The following is a 20,956-nucleotide window of genomic DNA, read 5'->3' as shown; positions in this document are numbered from 1 at the left end:
ACAAAAAAAATAAAATTAAAATAAATTGAGATGATAGTGTAAAATATTTATAGCATATTAATCATTATATTTATTGATTAAAAGTTGGTTTTTTTCATATAAGGAAATAGGGTAATTGCCTAAAAACCTTAGGCATCTTGGAGGATCGAAAGCCCTTTATAGCCCACCAATTAATAATTTTAGGTGGCAGGGTTTTCCTTGAATAACAGTGATGAGTCAACCTACATTTGCACATAGGAACCAATGATAGTTGTCCCCTTTACAAGTTGTTTTCTCTGGTTTTTTCCTTGCTCCTAAGTTGGGTGGTTTTCCCCTTGATATATGGTATTAAGATGTTTTTGTGTATCTTGCTGCAATGTTTTTGTCTTATTTTGGTCATTTTATGAGCAAGAAAGACTTGGGCTAATGTAACCTCTTTTGTTTTGATAATGAAAGAAGTTGTTTTTTTCTATTGAAAAAACCCAAAAACAAAACCTTGGAAACTTATTTTTGGCAATCATGTCTTTTTCTACCCTAATGTCTTCAAAATTCAATTGCATTCACTTCAAGATTTGGAGGCTTCCCCACTTTTTTCTTTTCATATAAGAGAAATTATTAATATAATTTGCATAAATTAGATGAGACTGGTAAAAGTAAATATTAAAAGTAATTTGAAGAGCGGTTTAAAAATAAAACCGTCATTAAAAAAAAAATTCCATGATGGATAGGAGTACCCATCAATTTTAAAGAATAAAAGTAAAAGTAAACAATAAATAATAGTACATGTAAAAGTAAAGAATAGTTTTACTTTTGTTTATGCATGTACAAGAAAGTGTTGTCTTGAAAAAAAGTATAATGCATAGAAGGTTATGAAAGAATATTGTAAGTATTAAAGTTTATTGCTTATAAAAATTTCTCTCAAATCTGGTTGAGTGGGAGACATATTTGAAAATTATACTACTTATCTTATAAAGGGATCTCGTTCTATTTCTTCTTATCTTGATCAAGACTTTTTGTATTGATCCATGATGGATCTTGTTAAATTCCAGTCGAAGTTTGTTATATGTTTGAAGATGAAAATGGTCATAGGTAGCAAAATTGTTCTCGACATGTGCAGAAGTTTACCATCCCAAATGCTCGTGAAATCCATGCCAAGTCCAAGAGCTCAACATATTGATTTCGGTGGTATATCGTTTCACATTTGAGCTCCGTATGCATTTGACCTCCATATGAGGGAGAAAACGTACGTTGAAGTTTTCCTCTAAACATGTGAAAAGTCAAAGTCACCACAAGTCAAAGTCAATGGCAGGTGTTGGTCGAAATCCATGTCAAGTCGAAGAGCTCGACGCATTGATTTCGGTCGTATATCCGGTTTTGCATTTGACCTCCGTATGCATTTGACCTCCGTATGAGGGAGAAAACGTCTATTGAAGTTGGTTTTGCATTTGACCTCCGTATGCATTTGACCTCCGTATGAGGGAGAAAACGCCTATTGAAGTTTGCCTCTAAACAAGTGAAAAGTCAAAGTCATCACAAATCAAAGTCAAGCATTGATTTCGGTAGTATATCCAGTTTTGCATTTGACCTCCGTATGAGGGAGAAAACATCTATTGAAGTTGGTTTTGCATTTGACCTCCCTATGATGGAGAAAACGTCTATTGAAGTTTGCCTCTAAACAAGTGAAAAGTCAAAGTCATCACAAATCAAAGTCAATGGCAGGTGTTGGTCAAGGTTCCAGTTAACATTGTGGCATGCTCGAATTCCGCCAAGTGGCTCATTTTGGCTTGTTGATTTGCTATGACGGAAACATCTATTGAAGTTGGTTTTGCATTTGACCTCCCTATGATGGAGAAAACGTCTATTGAAGTTTGCCTCTAAACAAGTGAAAAGTCAAAGTCATCACAAATCAAAGTCAATGGCAGGTGTTGGTCAAGGTTCCAGTTAACATTGTGGCGTGCTCGAATTCCGCCAAGTGGCTCATTTTGGCTTGTTGATTTGCTATGATTATGTGGTTTATCAAAGTCAATGGCAAGTGTTGGTCAAGGTTCCAGTTAACATTGTGGCGTGCTCGAATTCCGCCAAGTGGCTCATTTTGACTTGTTGATTTGCTATGATTATAATTAGTTGATTTATTTTAATTGAACCAATGCAAGAGCGTCACATGGGCCCATGAATGGTTGACACGTGGCCTCTCCGTAGCCTTTGAAAAATTTTGTTATCAATTGCAAGGTTCCAAGAGATTCGAACTCACAACCCCAACACTACCTTAGAACACATTGCCAACATGTCAACTATGGTTCACTTGCAATGGTGGGTGCATATGTTTAAACATATGGTGCGGAGTTTTAATTACAACCAAGGTATATGCCATATTACCAACAAAGTTGAAAACTTTAATTAAAACATTACATCCCATATACAATTTGCAATGTGGAGTTATGGTAAGCTGCCGGAGTTTATGCAACCATCCAAACAAAAGTGCCGAGTGGAAATCTGCCACGGTGGTCAACTGTTAGCACCGGAGTGTCCACGTCACATGCCACGAGACTGTGCGGAGGTTATGGCCCGGAGTATGGTTATGTAATTATGCCACGGGGTGAACAGATCATTGTCGTCGGTTGTTTTATCCACTCATATTCCACAAGGGCCCGAGAAAATTTAGAGTTGACGCGTGGCTGTTCCCATATGTCACCATTTCAGATTTCTCGGGTGGTAATGTTCAGTCATATGATGCCTCCCGGTCCGATTTACTTCATCAACCTCCGCCGTCGATTGCTCCAAGATGCATAGGAACTTGCATTGAGTCAAGTTTTGGGTTGACCATACATGTTATTAATAAATTGTCATAGGTGTAGGTAATTCATTTAGTTTTTCTCATAGGGCATATTAATATAAATAAGAAAACCTGTTATGTTTTTTTGTTGTTGGGCGTTGACCATTATGTTATGAAAATATAACAAGTGAAATGTGCTACGTTTTTTTTGGTTGTTGCACATGGGAGGTATATAAAATGAGGAGCAGCCAAAGATTTTTTTTGTGGGTTGTAATGTTTTGTTGGACATTGTAAAACGAAGGTGCAGCAAATGAAAATCATGTATTAATGAACAGTAGTGCATAAAGAAAATGGTGGAGCCCATGTCTTTTTTCAGGAGTATGTAAAAGAAGATTTTACACCAGTATGTAAAAATTTGTTTTACAGCCGTAATGTAAAAGGGGTTCTACAGCAGTAATTTCTCAGGTGAAAACAGAGTTTTGGTTGAATGTTTTTTTTGGTGAATCCCTCTCAGCGAAGAGGATGAATATGTATTTGGATTTTTGTTTTAATTAATAGAAATGTTTTTATGGTGGTGAAATACTATGTTCCTCAGTAAATTTTTTTGCTTCCCTGTGCACAAAAAGATCCTGACAAGGTAGAAACAGAGCATTGACTCTGTGGAATTTATTTTCTTTGTTTTTGGGATTTTATCAGAAAAATCCCCAACAGTCCAATCACACAGTGCAATATTGATGTGCTTCATCACCGCGGTCACGGGAGTACCCGCTTTCGTGTGAAATTTAAAGCAGGTCATATTCATGCCCGAGATGAACTCTATGAGACCGTCCCTAACAACGTCCCAACAGGAGAAAGAATTCTACAGCTATGCCTTTGGACAGAAGACTCCAAATTATTTAAAGATGAAAATTTATACGATCAGGTTTAACTGTCCTGATCTAACTGAAATCATGGATGCAGAAACTAAGGGATGGATAGTGACGCTCGCCAGTAAAACCCAGGCTTTAGAAGTTTGCAAACAAGTCATACTTGAGATAAGATCAATGGAAGGTGTCATTTTCAGCTGGCAAGTCCTGTTGTTTGTTATTGAAGTCATGTTAAATTTTTGTTGCGAAACATAAATATGCTGTCTCTGAGTGTTGCTATATGGCCTTGATATAATGCAGGCTCAGGTTCAGGAATATATTTGGAGACTGAAACGGAACAGTTCGGATGAAGTCACTTTTATTTAATGATGAGTGATTCATGGTGATAGCAAAATGACAGGGAAACTGGACTGTTTCATTGTTAGTTCCTTGGGGAGCCGTTTGCAATTACATTTTTTAATATAACTTGACATATATACCTTTAGCATAATATATAATGACATTTTTAATCATGAATATATATATATATATATATCAAAAATTCAAATTTATTTTATTTTATTTTATATATATTAAAAATAATTTCTAATTCTAAAATGTTTAATGAAAGTTAAAACCTAAAAATTCATTTAAAAGACCTTTTGGTAACGAAATAACGTTGATATCTACCAGATGTCTTTGGACAGTGTATCTTGTTGATATTGGTTCTTAAATAGATTTGTTTCCTACTGCATTTTAGTGTTATTTTGCTGACGGAGCGGAGGTAGTCTGTGCACTGCCAGCGTCTATCACTTGGTGCGGTGCATCGAGGATGGCGCCACTCCATATATTGAGAAAGTACCTGGAATTTTCAATTGTCATTTCTTATCTATTTCCATATATTGAGAAAGTACCAGGGATTTGCAATTGTCATAGTATGGAAAGTACCCGGGATTTGCAATTGTCATCTCCTATCTATCTCCGTATATTGAAAAAGTACTTGGGAATTTGCAATTGTCATCTCCTATCTATCTCCCTCCATATATTGAGAAAGTATCTAGAATTTGGACTTGTGCTCCATATATTGAGAAAGTATCTAGAATTTGCAGTTGTGATATTATGGGAAGTACTTGGAAATTGCAATTGTCATCTGCTCTATCTACATATATTGGGAAAGTGCCTGGAATTTAGAATTGTCATATTATAGAAATTACCTGGAATTTACAATTTTCATATTAGGAAAATTACCTGGAATTTGCAATTGTCATTTCTTATCTATTTCCTGGAATTTACAATTGTCATATTGTAGAAATTACCTGAAATTTGCAACTGTCATCTCCTATTTATATATTTCCATATATTGAGAAATTACCTGGAATTTACAATTAAAATATTATGGGAAGTACCTAAAAGTTGCAATTATCATCTCCTATATATCTCCATATATTAAATAACAGTTCTGAGGGTTTGGCACTTACCTGGAGGCTTGGATTTTAAATAGCAGTTTCGTAGGGTTTCGGATCAAGTTTCAGCAAATTGAGTCCATCTGCGTTGAACAACAGTTCCTAGGGTTTCGGATCAAATTTCACTCTAATTTTTCTCATCGACTTCAGCAAATTGAGGGCATCAAGTTACGGGATCTGCTGGGCCGCTTGGATCGTTGAACAACCGCTCTTAGCTCTCAGAGACGGAACGCTATCTTCATCTTGGGTTCGATTAGAATGGAGGCGGTGCATGAAACATACCAGGTTTTCATAAACCACAGGGGACCCGACACCAAAAATAACCTTGCGGTCCTCATCCACCGTGAACTAACACGCTATGGGTTGAACGTCTTTCTGGACATGGAGGAACTTCGCACTGGATATGCTATCTGCCCTGCAATCCGAAGAGCCATTGCCAGTGCCTCCATTCACATTGCGATTTTTTCTAAGAGTTACGCTGAATCACGTCCGTGCTTGGATGAACTGCGTTGGATTTTGAGATCATCTCATGAGCGCACGATTATACCTGTCTTCTGTGACGTTGAGCCTCGTCATCTTCGAGACACTAGTAGGGGGCCTTACGCCGCCGCCTTCCAAAAACATGAAGCCAAAGGCAAAGTCACCACCGAAGTCGTGGAGGAATGGAAGGGAGCACTCAAGGAAGCCACAGAAATTTCTGGTCTCGTATTCCAAACAGATAACAGGTGAATATATCTCATATTTTTTTAAATATATCTCATATTTTTTTTTGAATTCAGATTTCTGATATATTTTTTTTTGAATTCAGATTTCTGTGATCTGAATTTTTGAATACATATTTTTGTGATCTATAATGAATTTTTTGAATTCAGATTTCTGTAATTTATATTATGAATGTAATTTATATTATGAATGTTATGAGATCCATATCATACTATAATTTAGTTTGATCCATATTATACCATAATTAGTTTTTTTTATTTTGTCTGGAGATAAACTAGATAATTCGAAACTCATCTGACTTAAAATTTCTTTATATAATTTTACAAAAAATTCCCATCAACATCTAATATTACTTATTTTTCATATAGAGTACTTGATATGCGAGTTTGCTCTCAGTTTTTTTTTATGTATAAAACTATAAACATTGAATCTATATATTAAAAATTGCAATTTAAATGATGTAACATTGTAATGTTATTAGTTTTATGTTATTTCTACATTTATTTATTTTTTAAAGAAAATATTTTTATTATATTTTTTTTTAAATGTATTTTTTATACCAAATTAATTTGGCTTGTTATATTGAGTTTAGACGCTTCTTCTACAGCCTAGTATAAAAAAAGATGTGTAAATTTGTTTGTACTCCTTTAAAATAAAAATAAAAATAAAAATTATGTTTTAAATAGAAAAATAATGTCGTTTATGATTAAAAAAATTAACATGTTATACAGTAATTAGAAGTATATATATATATATATATATATGTAAATCAAATGTTTAAATCTTATACTTTTCAAAAATACTTCAACTAGATATTTTAATATACTTTTCAAAAATACTTCAACTAGATATTTTAATAAACTATTTGAGTATATTAACTAATTTTTATGTGATATCAACTTCATATACGAGTAGTCTACCTAGGCGGTAGAATGGCCCATTTTCCGTCACCGGCCGGAAAATCGTCCGGCTCCGTCCAAGGCAATCCCTCCGCCCTCTTCCACCCTCCCCTAGCTCTACCACCCTCCTCCTCCGCCACCCTCCCCTGGCAATCCTGACATTCCCTGACAGAAGATCCGATTGGGGCTGGCAATCCTGACATCCCCTGACAGATCGGACATCCCTTGACAGATCGGGTCCGAGCTGGAGAGTTATTGCCATTGGAAATTCGAAATGAGGAATCGCTTCCTCCTCGACTCGGTGCCTCCCGCTCTGCAATTCCTAAACTCTGCAGCTCGCCACCCAGGTACAATTCGGACGAACCTCCGACTCTGTTAATTGAAATTCATTTCAATGCGAAATCAAAATTCCCTGATATGTAAAATCATCAGGTTCTGGTTGCTGGTTGCTGTTATTTTCATTGTAAAACCCTTGAGGACACGAGTATCCTCAACAATTAAATTGACAGATAGATTTTGGGAGCTGACGTGCAGACAAGTGGACTTGACACTGGAACAATCGCCATGGTTTACATGACAATAAACCCCCTGTTTTGAAGAGCCCACATTTTGTTGCTGTTATTTTCATTGTAAAACCCTTGAGACAAATTCGCCAGAGTGTCTGTAGGTTTTTTTCATTTTGGCTGGTTGTGAATTTTTAATTTAATCATCTCTGTTCTCATATAGCACAATACATTTTATTGTGGGTTCACATTTCGATTCATTCTTACCCTGGAAAAAACTGGTTTTATGTTAGGCTACAAGACAATGAAGATCCATGGGAGTTAAGACACCAATTATTGCACTCACTGGAAATGCTTTGCAATCTGATAAAGACCTCCTTTGAGGCTGGTGTGGATGATTTTCAGACAAAGGTATGTATTACCTATCCAACATATTCTTCAGGCCTGATTTTTCCTTCCGATGCTGTGCATTATTTCTGAGTTATATATTTTGTTCCTAAATTTTCTTTCCCCTTTGCAGCCTCTATCTAGAGACAAACTTGTTCAATTACTAGCTCGTTATGGCGTTGAGAGCTGTGCTGGAAACAGAAGGGGTTGAAAAGGCCATGCGATTTCATTGTATTATACTCGTGTCCTTGCGGAAAAAGGCATAATAAGCCAAATAACAGCAGGACAATGAGTTTTCAACTTTTTAGTGGAGCCATTTCTCCATTTTGCTTAAAGTGCTTCCAATTTCTGGAACCTTTTTGCAGTGTATAGGATTGGGCAGAGTCCAGATAATGTAATTATATTTACTTACAGTTTTGTAGACAGTGCTGGATAATGGTTTGTGGTAAAATATTTTTTTGGGAAAAAGAGCCCCTGAATTTTCTCTGGAATGCTCATGCAAAGTTCCTGCAAACTCCGACATAGGTGGCATGCACAATTTGCATCCCAGTATGACAAAAATTGAAGCTCAATAGATCATATGTTACCAATTTTTTCATTCAGGCAACCTGCAAATTCATCCTGTTTATTCAAAATATGTTTTTGGATCTTCTTGCAGTTGGGAGTGGATGAACGAGTACTTCCGTTTTCACTTTCTTTTTTCAAATTTATTTCCTTTTCTTCTAATAAGATAACTTGTACATATGAAACATGTAAAATCAAGATTCTGATCTTTATTTTTAGAAAAATGATAAATTGACCATGGTGATTTATAGTATGGTTTCAAGTCTTTTCTCAGTGTACGATATATGAAAGAACAGTATCGTTCTCTACCCTAATTTTGCACAATGAATCCAACTATTTGAGAATTTTAACTAAACAGTCATTTGTCATGGTGTTTAGTAAATGGATGCTCAGCTGTGAATGGTTATACAGAGCAAGGGCTACAGTCAAATGACACAGTTGAGTTATCAAAGATTAAGGTATACAAAAACCTAATTTGTTGTGATTGATAAAGATAATTTTGAATTTGAGAAATTTACTAAAAAGCTTGAGACATACACTTCCGAGCACCAGAGACCTTGATGAGATTTACACATGAAAGCTGAGTAAACATGCTTGTAAAAGATGGTCTAAACAATCATATGATTCTAATAATTTGTAAAATGGCTTCAAAATAGCGTCTGAGGACCTGTTTTTTTTCACCATAAACTAGAAATGATGAAATGTGACCCCATTTTGAAGGGAGAGATATCTCAGCTAGTGTGCTGAATTATCTCTTCTTCTTTTAATAATATTCAATGTAATGGTAACTCTATATTACAAATCTGATCCCTTTTTTCTTCTATTGACTTTGTTTACACATGATGTACCACATTTAAAAAAAAAGTCATATCGACTTCGTTTCCACATTATGTACCATGTTGGGAACTGCCATTCTCACTTTATCGATTTGTGAACGGTGAAAGGCTTTCCATGTGATAGTAAATATTGCAGTAGCCCAATAAACCACAGTGAGGCATAAAAAGGCAAGGTTAAATTCAAAGTATTTACAGAGAGAAGCATTTGAGTCTTAAACATTTATAAAATGGGAAAAAAGTGACAGTGAGGCATAAAAAGGCAAGGCTAAATTCAAAGTATTTACAGAGAGAAGCATTTGAATCTCAAACATTTATAAAATGGGAAAAATGTGACTTGTGAACAGTGAAAGGTTGCTAATATTGCAGCCCAACAAATCACAACGGGCCATAGTGGGAAGGCTAAATTCAAGGTTGCCAAAACTTGAATGATGATGAATGTTGATGCTAAAAGGGGATCTGTTAACAGTGAAGATTTCTCATACGATTGTAACTATCTTTCAAAAGTAAAGTGAAAGTGTTTATAAAAATGATAAATCAATATTAAAAAAAAGGCAAATTTTGTTTATTTAAGAGAAGATTTTTCATATGATAGTAACTATCCTTAAAAAGTACATTGAAAGTGTTTATAAAAATGATACATTAATATTAAAAAAAAAAGCAAAATTGGTTTATTTAAGAGTATTCCTTCTCTTTGGCAAGAAGTATTTAATAAAATATAGTTAATATTATTATATTGAAATTGTGTTTAGTAAATTATAATTAATATTATTGTATTAAAGGGCTTTGTCACTCGGAAAAATGAGAAAAGGGAGAAAATGTCACACAGTTTGCAGGTTTTGTCAAATTGCAAGACATATAGCAGAGCTTGGCTTGGAGAGCATAACTTGATCAGTGATGAAAGGTTTCTTAAATATGAACACCATAAATAAAATTAGATTTGTTTTGATCATATAACAGATCTATCATTTGAGAATATATTTGAAGAACAATTTAGATTGATGTCCAAAGCACTAATTCATTCCCAAATTGTGGTGTGTATACAGCATTGTTACAACTTAGTCTGCAGTATTAGACCAATTACATGAGAAAATACAGAAACATTGCAGTAAAAAGAACCAACAATTCAATTTGTTGAACAATTACAGAGCCATGTGAATTAACTCGACATTCCATGTCAAAGTTCAAAATTTCATGAAAATTCAGGAGAGTAGTGGCATATAATTGATCTTTTACTTTTTCATTGATGAGGGCCCAAACATTCCTCGGTGCTCATCAGGCACCCATATTTTTAATATTGCACTGATGAAGGCTCAAACTTTCCTCAAATTTTGCAGGCACCCATGTTTTCAATGTACCTATAGCCTCCCGAAACAACCCAACATTCCATGTCAAAGCACAAAGTTTCATGAACTTTAAGAGGACTCAGCCACCAATAAAAAGGACTCCATTTATGTCACGGTTGATGATAAGCAATCACATCCCGTATCATTGTCCTATAGAGAACCTGCATCGGTTGAAGGAAATCATTCCATGGCATGGATACCCCATGAAAACTGTGTGGCAAGAATATGAAATAGCTGAGAGAAATTCAAAACATTACTACCAGATTGAGTATTAGGTATCACCCAAAGTAGATAGCCAAGAACAGGTGCTTGATGACTCTTTAGAAGAGCATTTAAAATTCATAGGCTATAGTGATAAGTTACCTGAAACAGAAAAATGGGTATGGTTTTGAAAATGTGTATTGGAAATGCCACTTTCAAAGTTTCAGGAAACCAGGAAAGGGTTGTGTATGTGTGTGCATGCATATTGTGTATATACATACACCCAATGCTACAAAAATATGTTGTGTTATATTAAATCAACTGTCCAGCTGCCAAGGAAGCATGAACATCATGGCTTATGCAATTCAATAACCCACCACTTCCTTCCCTGGAAATATCAGTAGCAGAAACGAAATGGCCAAAGTCAAAATGGACCTCAAGTATCATTAAGAGAATATGGAATGCAAGTCCATGATTCATCATTTGGGATCTCTGGAAAGCAAGAAACCATTTTTTTATCAAGAGCTAATCAATGCTGGAAATAATTGGGCAGGGACTTACAGACAATCAAAGAAGATATCAAATCCCAAATAGAAGAGAAGACTAGGGCAGCCAAACATCTCAAGAATTGAGATTTTTGAAGGTTGGGAAGGTCCAACAATCAGGAAATCATACTCCTCTCACTAAAGGATAGACAATAAGGGACCCGACGCCTCCCGCTCTGCAATTCCTAAACTCTGCAGCTCGCCAAACTCTGCAGCTCGCCACCCAGGTACAATTCGGACGAACCTCCGACTGTGTCGAGGAGGAAGCGATTCCTCATTTCGAATTTCCAATGGCAATAACTCTCCAGCTCGAACTCGATATGTCAGGGGATGTCCGATCTGTCAGGGGATTTCAGGATTGCCAGCCCCGATCGGATCTTCTGTCAGGGAATGTCAGGATTGCCAGAGGAGGGTGGCGGAGCTAGGGGAGGGTGGCAAAGGGCGAAGGGATTGCCTTGGCCGGAGCCGGACGAAATTCCGGCCGGTGACGGAAAACGGGCCATTCTACCGCCTAGGTAGACTACTCCTGGAAGAATTGCCTGGACAGTTAAAAGTGGTCGGAATTGGAATAAAATAATTTCAAAAAATTTTGTAAATGAAGTGTTTGAATCATGTGTTTTTGATGGTAGAAATAGATTCAGCACCATCAAAAACATCTAGAGCAATAAAATTAAAAAATTTAATAGTTTTTACTTAGATTTACAAAAATCTTTACCAAATTTTTTCAAAATATGACCGGAACTTCCATAACTTTCTTAGCAAAAAAGGTAATTTTTAGGCTACGGCTATTGAATATAGTCCGTCGAATGGTCCGGAGGGCGATGGATCGTTGGCAGGGATGGAATTTGACAGGCATTTTGCCCGTCATAAGGCTTTTTGCACGTATTTGATGGCTGGAATTTGTCATTGCCCATTTTGAGTGACGTGCCTGGAAGAGTAAAAGACGGATTTTTGACGTTTGGAACTTTTTCCAAAACGTTCTTACGCGGCAAGTTTTTTCATATAACAGGGTATTTTTTGGGCAAGTTTTTTTAATTGAAAATATACTAAATTCTAATCAGCGTTGGTATAGTTACAACTTACAACTTACGCCCCTTTATTTTTCATATAACAAGGTATTTTTTGGGCAAGTTTTTTTAATTAAAAATATGCTAAATTCTAATCAGCGTTGGTATAGTTACAACTTACAACTTACGCCCCTTTATTTTTCATATAACAAGGTATTTTTTGGGCAAGTTTTTTTAATTGAAAATATGCTAAATTCTAATCAGCATCGGTGACTCGGTAAGTTATAAACATATTAAATTACGGATCCGCATTATCTGGAATCAGAGTAGAGTAGGAACGGTAACTTTCCAGATAGTATATAGAATCACAATCCACCTTGCTTTCTGCTACTTTTACAGAATGTACACTGCCTTGCTTTTATAGAAAATTTGCAAATCAAAGCCAATGTGAAAGCCTTGTTAATATTGTTGGTGGCTGGCTTCATCCTTAAATTGCACATGCCCAGAAGAGCTTTGCGCTGTCTACTTCACTGACACTCTCTCTCAAGGCATATGCCCATTCAGACTTACCTTGCACGCCCAGTTCAAGATTGACTCCAAGAAAAGTTCAAGATTGACTCCAAGGAAACTGCTAGGAAACTGCAAATTTGCGCTTCAGGTTAGTGATTGATTTTATTTTTCTTCAAACATTGTGGGTCTGATTGTTGCTACGTTTTAATTTTTTATTTAATAAGTAATTTAATTTTTTATTTCACAAGAGATTTGTATGTGTAACTGCTCACAACTCTTTAAAACAAGGGTTTATCACTATGCATAATATGGTTTCTTGGCCTAGAAATTGACATTCCACTAAAAGTTTCTTTTGGTTTTCAAAAAGCTTCTAGGTTTTTAAACTTATTTTACAGCGAATAAATCTGTTAAAACTTCAACCGACAGTGATAAAAACAAAAATTATTTTTTGTTTTTAAAAAGATTCTTGGTTTTTAAACTTATTTACAGCGAATAAATCTGTTAAAACTTTAACTGACGGTGAAAAAAACAAAATTTTAATTTTAATGACCAATTGTAAATATGTAGATTTAATCAAATTGATTGGGAATGAAGTAATCTCTATATTCTGGAAATCTCTCTTTAGCCAAACATAGCATCTAAATATTCATGTGGCATAATGTAAATTGTTGGCTTTAAATGATAATTTAAATATATGAAATGGATAACCATCAAGCTTTTTACCTTGGACTGATTATATACTTTAAATGAGCAAATTTCAAATGTTCAACACTTTTTATTGAAACCTCCACAACTGAGTTTTTTCAAATTTTGGTTTTTTTTCCCTACGATAAATATATGAAAATTTTCAACATAATTATTTATTGAATGGTAATTTTTTAATCAAAACTTTATTAGTGAAAGGTTTATTTATTATGAGAACATCACTCTTGAAGGGCAAAATTTTTAATATAACGTTTCTTGACAGGAAGCATAAGGACCCAAAACGTCAAAAAAAAATTGTATGACGGGTAAAGAGAAATCCAAATTCCAACCCTGATCATTGGGTCTCCATCCGGAACCTCAAAGCATATCCGTGGTAGATCGTTGGGTCTTCACCCCGAACCTTAGGGGATGGCCCCCGTGTGACGTCAACACGAGAGGGGTGGGGTTAAATTTGAGAGGCACTTTTATTTAGTATAGAATTTGTTTTTATGGTTTTATTTTCAAATTGTGTTTTTTAATAATTTTTAATATTTATTTTTATCATTCATTTAATTTAAATTTTTGTAAATTGTATCCATAATTGTTTTTATATGAAAATCAAATAGTCGTGTAAGTCTCCAAATTTTGAAGTGAATGCAATTGACTTTTGAAGACATTTAATTTTAATTTTTGTAAATTGTATTCATAATTGTTTTTATATGAAAATCAAATAGTCATGTAAGTCTCCAAATTTTGAAGTGAATGCAATTGAATTTTGAAGACATTAGGGTAAAGACAACATACAGTTGCCAAAAATAAGTTTCCAAGGTTTAGTTTTTGGTTTTTTTTTCAATAGAAAAAAAACTTTTTCTTTCATTATCAAAAAGAAAGAGGTTACATTAGCCAAAGTCTTTGTCGCTCATAATAGGACCAAAATCAAACAAAGATATTGTAACAAGATACAGAAAAACATCCTAATACCAGATATCAAGGGGAAAAACACTCAACTTAGGAGCAAGAAAACAAACAGAGAAAGCTCAGAACTCGTAAAGGGGACAATTATCATTGGCTCCTATCCACAAATGTAGGGTGACTCATCACTGTTATTCAAGGAAAACCATTCCACCTAAAATTATTAATTGGTGGTCTATAAAGGGCTTTCAATCCTCCAAAATGCCTAAGATTTTTAGACAATTAACATGTTTCCTTGAATAAAAAAACCAACTCTTAATTAATAAATATAATGATTAATATGCTATAAATATTTTACACTATCATCTCAATTTATTTTTATTTTATTGTTTTGTTTACATTTCCTAAATTTTTGTAAACATTTCCTTCCGCTTGCTTAAATCTCAAAAAAAATCAAATAGATTTTATAAGTTGGTGTATTTTTTAAGGGCTTTTGAGATTTCAAATCAATTTTTTATTTTCCTTTTTAGAATGTAATAGGTAACAAGATTTAACCTAATTAAAAAGGGAAAGTGAAATTGGTTGAAATTCAATATTCGAGAAATAGGCACAAGTAACTGCTAATGAATTTGACATTATCCATAGTATAGTTATACCTAGACAAAGCAGTCATGGAAGTGAGGCTTCAACAATCCTACAACATTTGTGATGTTTGCACTCAAATAGGCTCCCATGCGCTGCCATACTATTGACTCCAACGACAGGCAACTCGTGCTATAGAACATCCAAGAAAGACCCGCCATGGGAGATGGCAGAGAATTGACAATGCCACCATAGATCAAAAACACACATAGATTAACAAAAGCCAGAGTCATGATAAACTTGGCAATGTCGGCAACAACTTGGATTTGCTTTGGTTTGAAACAGATTCTTCAATCCTGCTGCGTTATATGAACATTATGTGTTATCAGAGGCAAAAATTCCAATCCAAACAAGACCAGCGCATCTGTGGTAATAAAATAATCCGACTCCTAAAATGTTTTACAAATTATTGACACTAAACTTGCTTAGATAAATATCAAATAACAAACACAAAATTCTTCAATATTGTAATAATAATCCAACATAAGAGCAAATTTTACTCGATTCAAATGAAGGAAATTGAATGGCCTTTCAGACCCGTCACACATGAGAGCTCTCATTGTCGAGCTACATTTATAGGCCTTAAGATGCAGGGGCATAATTTTTCAAACTTGTGACATGGCCAACTTCAAATGTCCAAATCGCATTAAATGCACTTGAATATCAAGTACCCTACATGCATGTCATGTCACGGTTGAGATTGTACTTTAATTCCATGTGAAGATACAATCTTCACATGGAAGTAAAGTACAATCTCAACCGTGACATGACATGGCGTTCATGTAGGGTACTTGATATTCAAGTGCATTTAATGCTATTTAGACATTCGTAGTTGGCCACATCACAAGTTTGAAAAATTATGCCCCTGCATCTGAAGGCCTATAAATATAGCTCGGCAATAAGAGCTCTCACGCGTGACACATCTGAAAGGCCAGTCGATTTCCTTCATTTGAATCGAGTAAGAAATTTGCTTTTATGTTGGATTGATATTAAAATATAGAAGATTTTTGTCTTTGTTATTTGATATTTATCTTAGCAAGTTTAGTGTTAATAATTTACAAAACATTTTAGGATTCAAATTGTTTTATTATCACAGATGCACTGGTCTTGTTTGGATTGGAATTTTTGCATCCGATAACACGCAATGTTCATATAACGCAGCAGGATCGAAGAATCCGCTTCAAATCAAAGCAAATCCAAGTTGTCGTCAACATGGCCAAGTTTATCATAGCTCTGACTTCTGTTATTCTATGAATGTTTGTGATCCATGGTGGTGCTGTCAATTCTCTGTCATCTCCCTTGGTGGGTCTTTCTTAGACGTTCTTACATCACAGGTTACCTGTCATTGGAGTCGATAGTGTAGCAGCTCATGGGGAGCTTATTTGAGTACAGACAACACACAAGTTGTAGGATTGTTGAGGCTCCACTTCCACGACTCCTTTTTCCTGGTATAATTATACTATGGCCAATGTCAAATTCATTAGCAGTTACCTATACCTGTTTCTCGGATATTGATTTTCAACCAATTCCACTTTCCCTTTTTAATCGAGTTAAATCTTGTTACCTATTACATTTTTAGAAGGAAAATAAAAATTGAGTTGAAATCTCAAAAGCCGATAAAAAATATACCAACTTATAAAATCTATTTGATTTTTTTTAGATTTAAGGAAGGTGAGAGAACATGTTTACATAAATTTGGGAAATGTAAACAAAAAAAATAAAATTAAAATAAATTGAGATGATAATGTAAAATATTTATAGCATATTAATCATTATATTTATTGATTAAGAGTTGGTTTTTTCATATAAGGAAACAGGGTAATTGCCTAAAAACCTTAGGCATCTTGGAGGATTGAAAGCCCTTTATAGACCACCAATTAATAATTTTAGGTGTCAGGGTTTTCCTTGAATAACAGTGATGAGTCAACCTACATTTGTAGATAGGAACCAATGATAGTTGTCCCCTTTACAATTTGTTTTCTCTGTTTTTTTTCTTGCTCCTAAGTTGGGTGGTTTTCCCCTTGATATATGGTATTAAGATGTTTTTGTGTATCTTGGTGCAATGTTTTTGTCTTATTTTAGTCATTTTATGAGCAAGAAAGACTTGGGCTAATGTAACCTCTTTTGTTTTGATAATGAAAGAAGTTTTTTTTTTTCTATTGAAAAAACCCAAAAACAAAACCTTGGAAACTTATTTTTGGCAATCGTGTCTTTTTTTACCCTAATGTCTTCAAAATTCAATTGCACTCACTTCAAGATTTGGAGGCTTCCCCACTTTTTTCTTTTCATATAAGAGAAATTATTAATATAATTTGCATAAATTAGATGAGATTGGTAAAAGTAAATATTAAAAGTAATGTGAAGGGCGGTTTAAAAATAAAAGCATCATAAAAAAAATTCCATGATGGATAGGAGTACCCATCATTTTTAAAGAATAAAAGTAAAAGTAAACAATAAATAATAGTACATGTAAAAGTAAAGAATAGTTTTACTTTGGTTTATGCATGTACAAGAAAGTGTTAGTCTTGAAAAGAAGTATAATGCATAGAAGGTTATGAAAGAATATTGTAAGTATTAAAGTTTATTGCTTATAAAAATTTCTCTCAAATCTGGTTGAGAGGGAGACATATTTGAAAATTATACTACTTATCTCATAAAGGGATCTCGTTCTATTTCTTCTTATCTGGATCAAGAATTTTTGTATTGATCCAGGATGGATCTTGTTAAATTCCAGTCGAAGTTTGTTATATGTTTGAAGATGAAGATGGTCTTAGGTAGCAAAATTGTTCTCGACATGTACAGAAGTTTACCATCCCAAATGCTCGTGAAATCCATACCAAGTCCAAGAGCTAAACGCATTGATTTCGGTGGTATATCCGGTTTCACATTTGACCTCCGTATGCATTTGACCTCCATATGAGGGAGAAAACGTCCATTGAAGTTTGCCTCTAAACAGGTGAAAAGTTGAAGTCGCCGCAAGTCAAAGTCAATGGCAGGTGTTGGTCAAGGTCGAAATCCATGCCAAGTCGAAGAGCTCGACGCATTGATTTCGGTGGTATATCCAATTTCGCATTTGACCTCCGTATGCATTTGACCTCTGTATGAGGGAGAAAACGCCCGTTGAAGTTTGCCTCTAAACAGGTGAAAAGTCAAAGTCATCGCAAGTCAAAGTCAATGGCAAGGGTTGGTCAAGGTTCCAATTAACAATGTGGCGTGCTCGAATTTCGCCAGGTGGCTCATTTTGGTTTGTTGATTAGTTGATTTATTTTAATTGAACCAACGCAAGAGCACCAGTTGATTTATTTTAATTGAACCAACGCAAGAGCACCAATTGATTTATTTTAATTGAACCAATGCAAGAGCGCCATGTGGGCCCATGAATGGTGAACCAATGCAAGAGCGCCACGTGGGCCCATGAATGGTTGCCATTAATTGAACCAACGCAAGAGCGCCACGTGGGCCCATGAATGGTGAACCAATGCAAGAGCGCCACGTGGGCCATGAATGGTTGCCACGTGGCCTCTCCATAGCCTTTGAAAAATTTTGTTATCAATTGTAGGGTTCCAAGAGATTCGAACTCACAACCACCAACACTACCTTATAACACATTGCCAACATGTCAACTATGGTTCACTTGCAATGGTGGGTGCATATGTTTAAACATATGGTGCGGAGTTTTAATTACAACCAAGGTATATGCCATATTACCAACAAAGTTGAAAACTTTAATTAAAACATTACATCCCATATACAATTTGCAATGTGGAGTTATGGTAAGCTGCCGGAGTTTATGCAACCATCCAAACAAAAGTGCCGAGTGGAAATCTGCCACGGTGGTCAACTGTTAGCACCGGAGTGTCCACGTCACATGCCACGAAACTGTGCGGAGGTTATGGCGCGGAGTATGGTTATGTAATTATGCCACGGGGTGAACAGATCATTGTCGTCGGTTGTTTTATCGACTCCTCACCATCGGGGAATAGTTCAACGATATGCCACGGGTCGAGCACAGTTGGCGCGCAGGGCAGTTTATATATAGTGTGGAAATCTATCATTGTCGTCGGTCCAATGTGGAATTTCGATGTTAACACCACAAGAGGTAAGGTATACAACGATCATGTTTTATTATGGAATGGTTGTTACGATAAATATGTCATCGGTCTCATATGGTGTGGACTGTCGAACCATGGCATATTATGCGAAATATGTGCGTTGTTTAATTAAAACCATAGGTTTTCAACCATAAAGTGCCATATAAATTCAAACAAACTTCGATATGTAATGCATTAATGTAATGTAATGTAAGGCCTAGCCTTTTGAGCAGGGCCCAAAGACGTAACGCAGGAGGGGTTGACTCCGTTATCAACCCTGGTGTCATTCTTCTTAATGTTGCATGATTATATATGTTGTGTTTTTTATGGTTAACTTGCACAGATGAATTAAGTTGGTGTCTTAAAGACCCATTTAAAACTTGCCAAGTGTGAGAAAGTGATCTTCTTCTGCAATTTTTAGATCATGTATTTACATGGTTTAAAATTAAGGTGTTGCATGTGTTTGATAATTATGGTTTTGGTATTTGTTGATACATATAAAAGTAAAGAATAGTTTTACTTATGTTTATGCATATGCAAGAAAGTGTTGTCTTGAAAAGAAGTATAATGCATAAAAGGTTATGAAAGTTTATTGTAAGTATTAAAGTTTTTATGTGCTTATTATTATACCTGTCGCTGGCAGGATATAACGTATTTAGTTTTCCACTGATTTGCTATTAGTTTCCCTTTGACTAAAATAATTTAAGTCTATCCAAAGTTTAACATTATGAAATCAAATTTATTATTTAAAAAAATAAGTTAAATTCATTTATCTCAAATATTATTAGTTGAAATATTTCACCTCATATTATGTAATGATGATAGAAACTGACATTAATGTACTGAATCATTAACTACTATTGTACCATCCATATTATTTTCAATATTTATTAAAAGATGATCTAATTAACATTTAATACTAATGTAAAATGAGAGGATGTCAAAATTCCAAATAATAGGAAAAATACATGCATGGAAGCAAAAATTCCAATTTCGGCCTATAAAACTTAGTACACACGTACATATATGACATATCATTTAAACAAGCACAAGTGTACATCTATCAGAGTACATTTAACTTTTTCGTGTACGTATGGTGTAGTTTTGAAGGCAGATAAATAAGGTTGGGAATGTGGGAAAGATGTGGTTTCCCAAGGAGATGCAGAAATTTAAATGTTTTACGATTTTATTATTTTATAATTATGGATAGGGATTATAAGCCCCAAGGATTAGCTCAGTTGGTCAAAATCAGTGCCTCGCCATCGAGAGGTCACAAGGTCCATTCTCCACGAAGCCCTTGGGGTTAGGCCTGGCTAGTGGGCCGTGGTGCTAGATTCCCTTCAAGGTCGATCAACCCAAAATTTTCCATGGACATAGCGCCACCCGTTGACCAGGGTATCCGTGAACCACTGCCAAAAAAAAGAATATGGATAGGGATTATAAAAATAATGTTAGAATATCAATTTTTATTATTAAAATTATATTTTTAATTATTAAAATAAAATTAATATTTAAAAAAATTATCTAATATTTTATATTTTTAAATTTAATTTAATTTTAGATAGAAATATAAAAGATTCAATACTTAAACTATATAATATGACTTTTATGATTTTTTTTAAGATAATATTGAATATTTAATTTGGTTATGTAATTATGATTTTTTAATGTTAAATATTTAATAATTAATTTAATTATTAAATAAGTTAATGATTAAAGGTAGACTCTAATTTAGAAGATGGAGCTCCGTGAAAATATCGGTTGCAGCTTGATGCAAGCTAGGGTTTGGTCACATGCTCTCTATCGCGTCTGAACCTTCTACCCGTCAAGACCTTACCTGTATACTCTGTCGTCGTTACCATCTGCACCCTACACACTCAAGGCGGCCCTCATGTTCTGTTATTCTTTCTTGGTTGTGCAGCGAACCACCGACGAACGACATTTCAGGGACTCCTGGAAGCTAGCACGTCGTTTCCAGTCAGTTACGATCATGGAGCTTGACCAAGTAGACTATACTAAGGATCCTTTTACCTCTGTTTCCATCTGGAT

At 34.9% G+C, this 20,956-nt stretch overlaps 2 protein-coding genes across 3 annotated transcripts in view; both read left to right on the top strand.

The window, feature by feature from the left end:
• LOC149213481 (TMV resistance protein N-like) overlaps nucleotides 1-8,081 on the top strand; it is a 32,397-nt gene extending 24,316 nt beyond the window's left edge. The window contains exons 8-9 of one of the 2 annotated variants that reach the window (XR_016250827.1): nucleotides 7,479-7,596; nucleotides 7,706-8,081. Coding sequence is in view for 1 of the 2 variants with exons in the window: in XM_089392025.1 (XP_089248151.1) it covers nucleotides 3,919-3,968 (50 nt within the window). In the remaining variant the exon portion in view is untranslated. Of the gene's footprint in view, nucleotides 1-3,918; nucleotides 4,092-7,478; nucleotides 7,597-7,705 lie in introns of those variants that run through there. The other variant, XM_089392025.1, reaches the window with a different exon arrangement.
• LOC149213482 (toll/interleukin-1 receptor-like protein) lies at nucleotides 5,319-5,789 on the top strand. The gene has a single exon (XM_089389042.1). It carries the CDS (start codon nucleotides 5,319-5,321, stop codon nucleotides 5,787-5,789), a length of 471 nt encoding a protein of 156 aa, XP_089245168.1.
• Nucleotides 8,082-20,956: the final 12,875 nt, after the last annotated feature.

This window comes from Pinus tabuliformis, chromosome 1_1, assembly GCF_031772625.1.
Source record: "Pinus tabuliformis cultivar Carrire ecotype Pingquan chromosome 1_1, CPIR1, whole genome shotgun sequence".
Lineage (NCBI taxonomy): Eukaryota > Viridiplantae > Streptophyta > Pinopsida > Pinales > Pinaceae > Pinus > Pinus tabuliformis.
The sequence above is the reverse complement of the archived record's forward strand: the minus strand, read 5'-3'. Positions and strand labels throughout refer to the sequence as shown.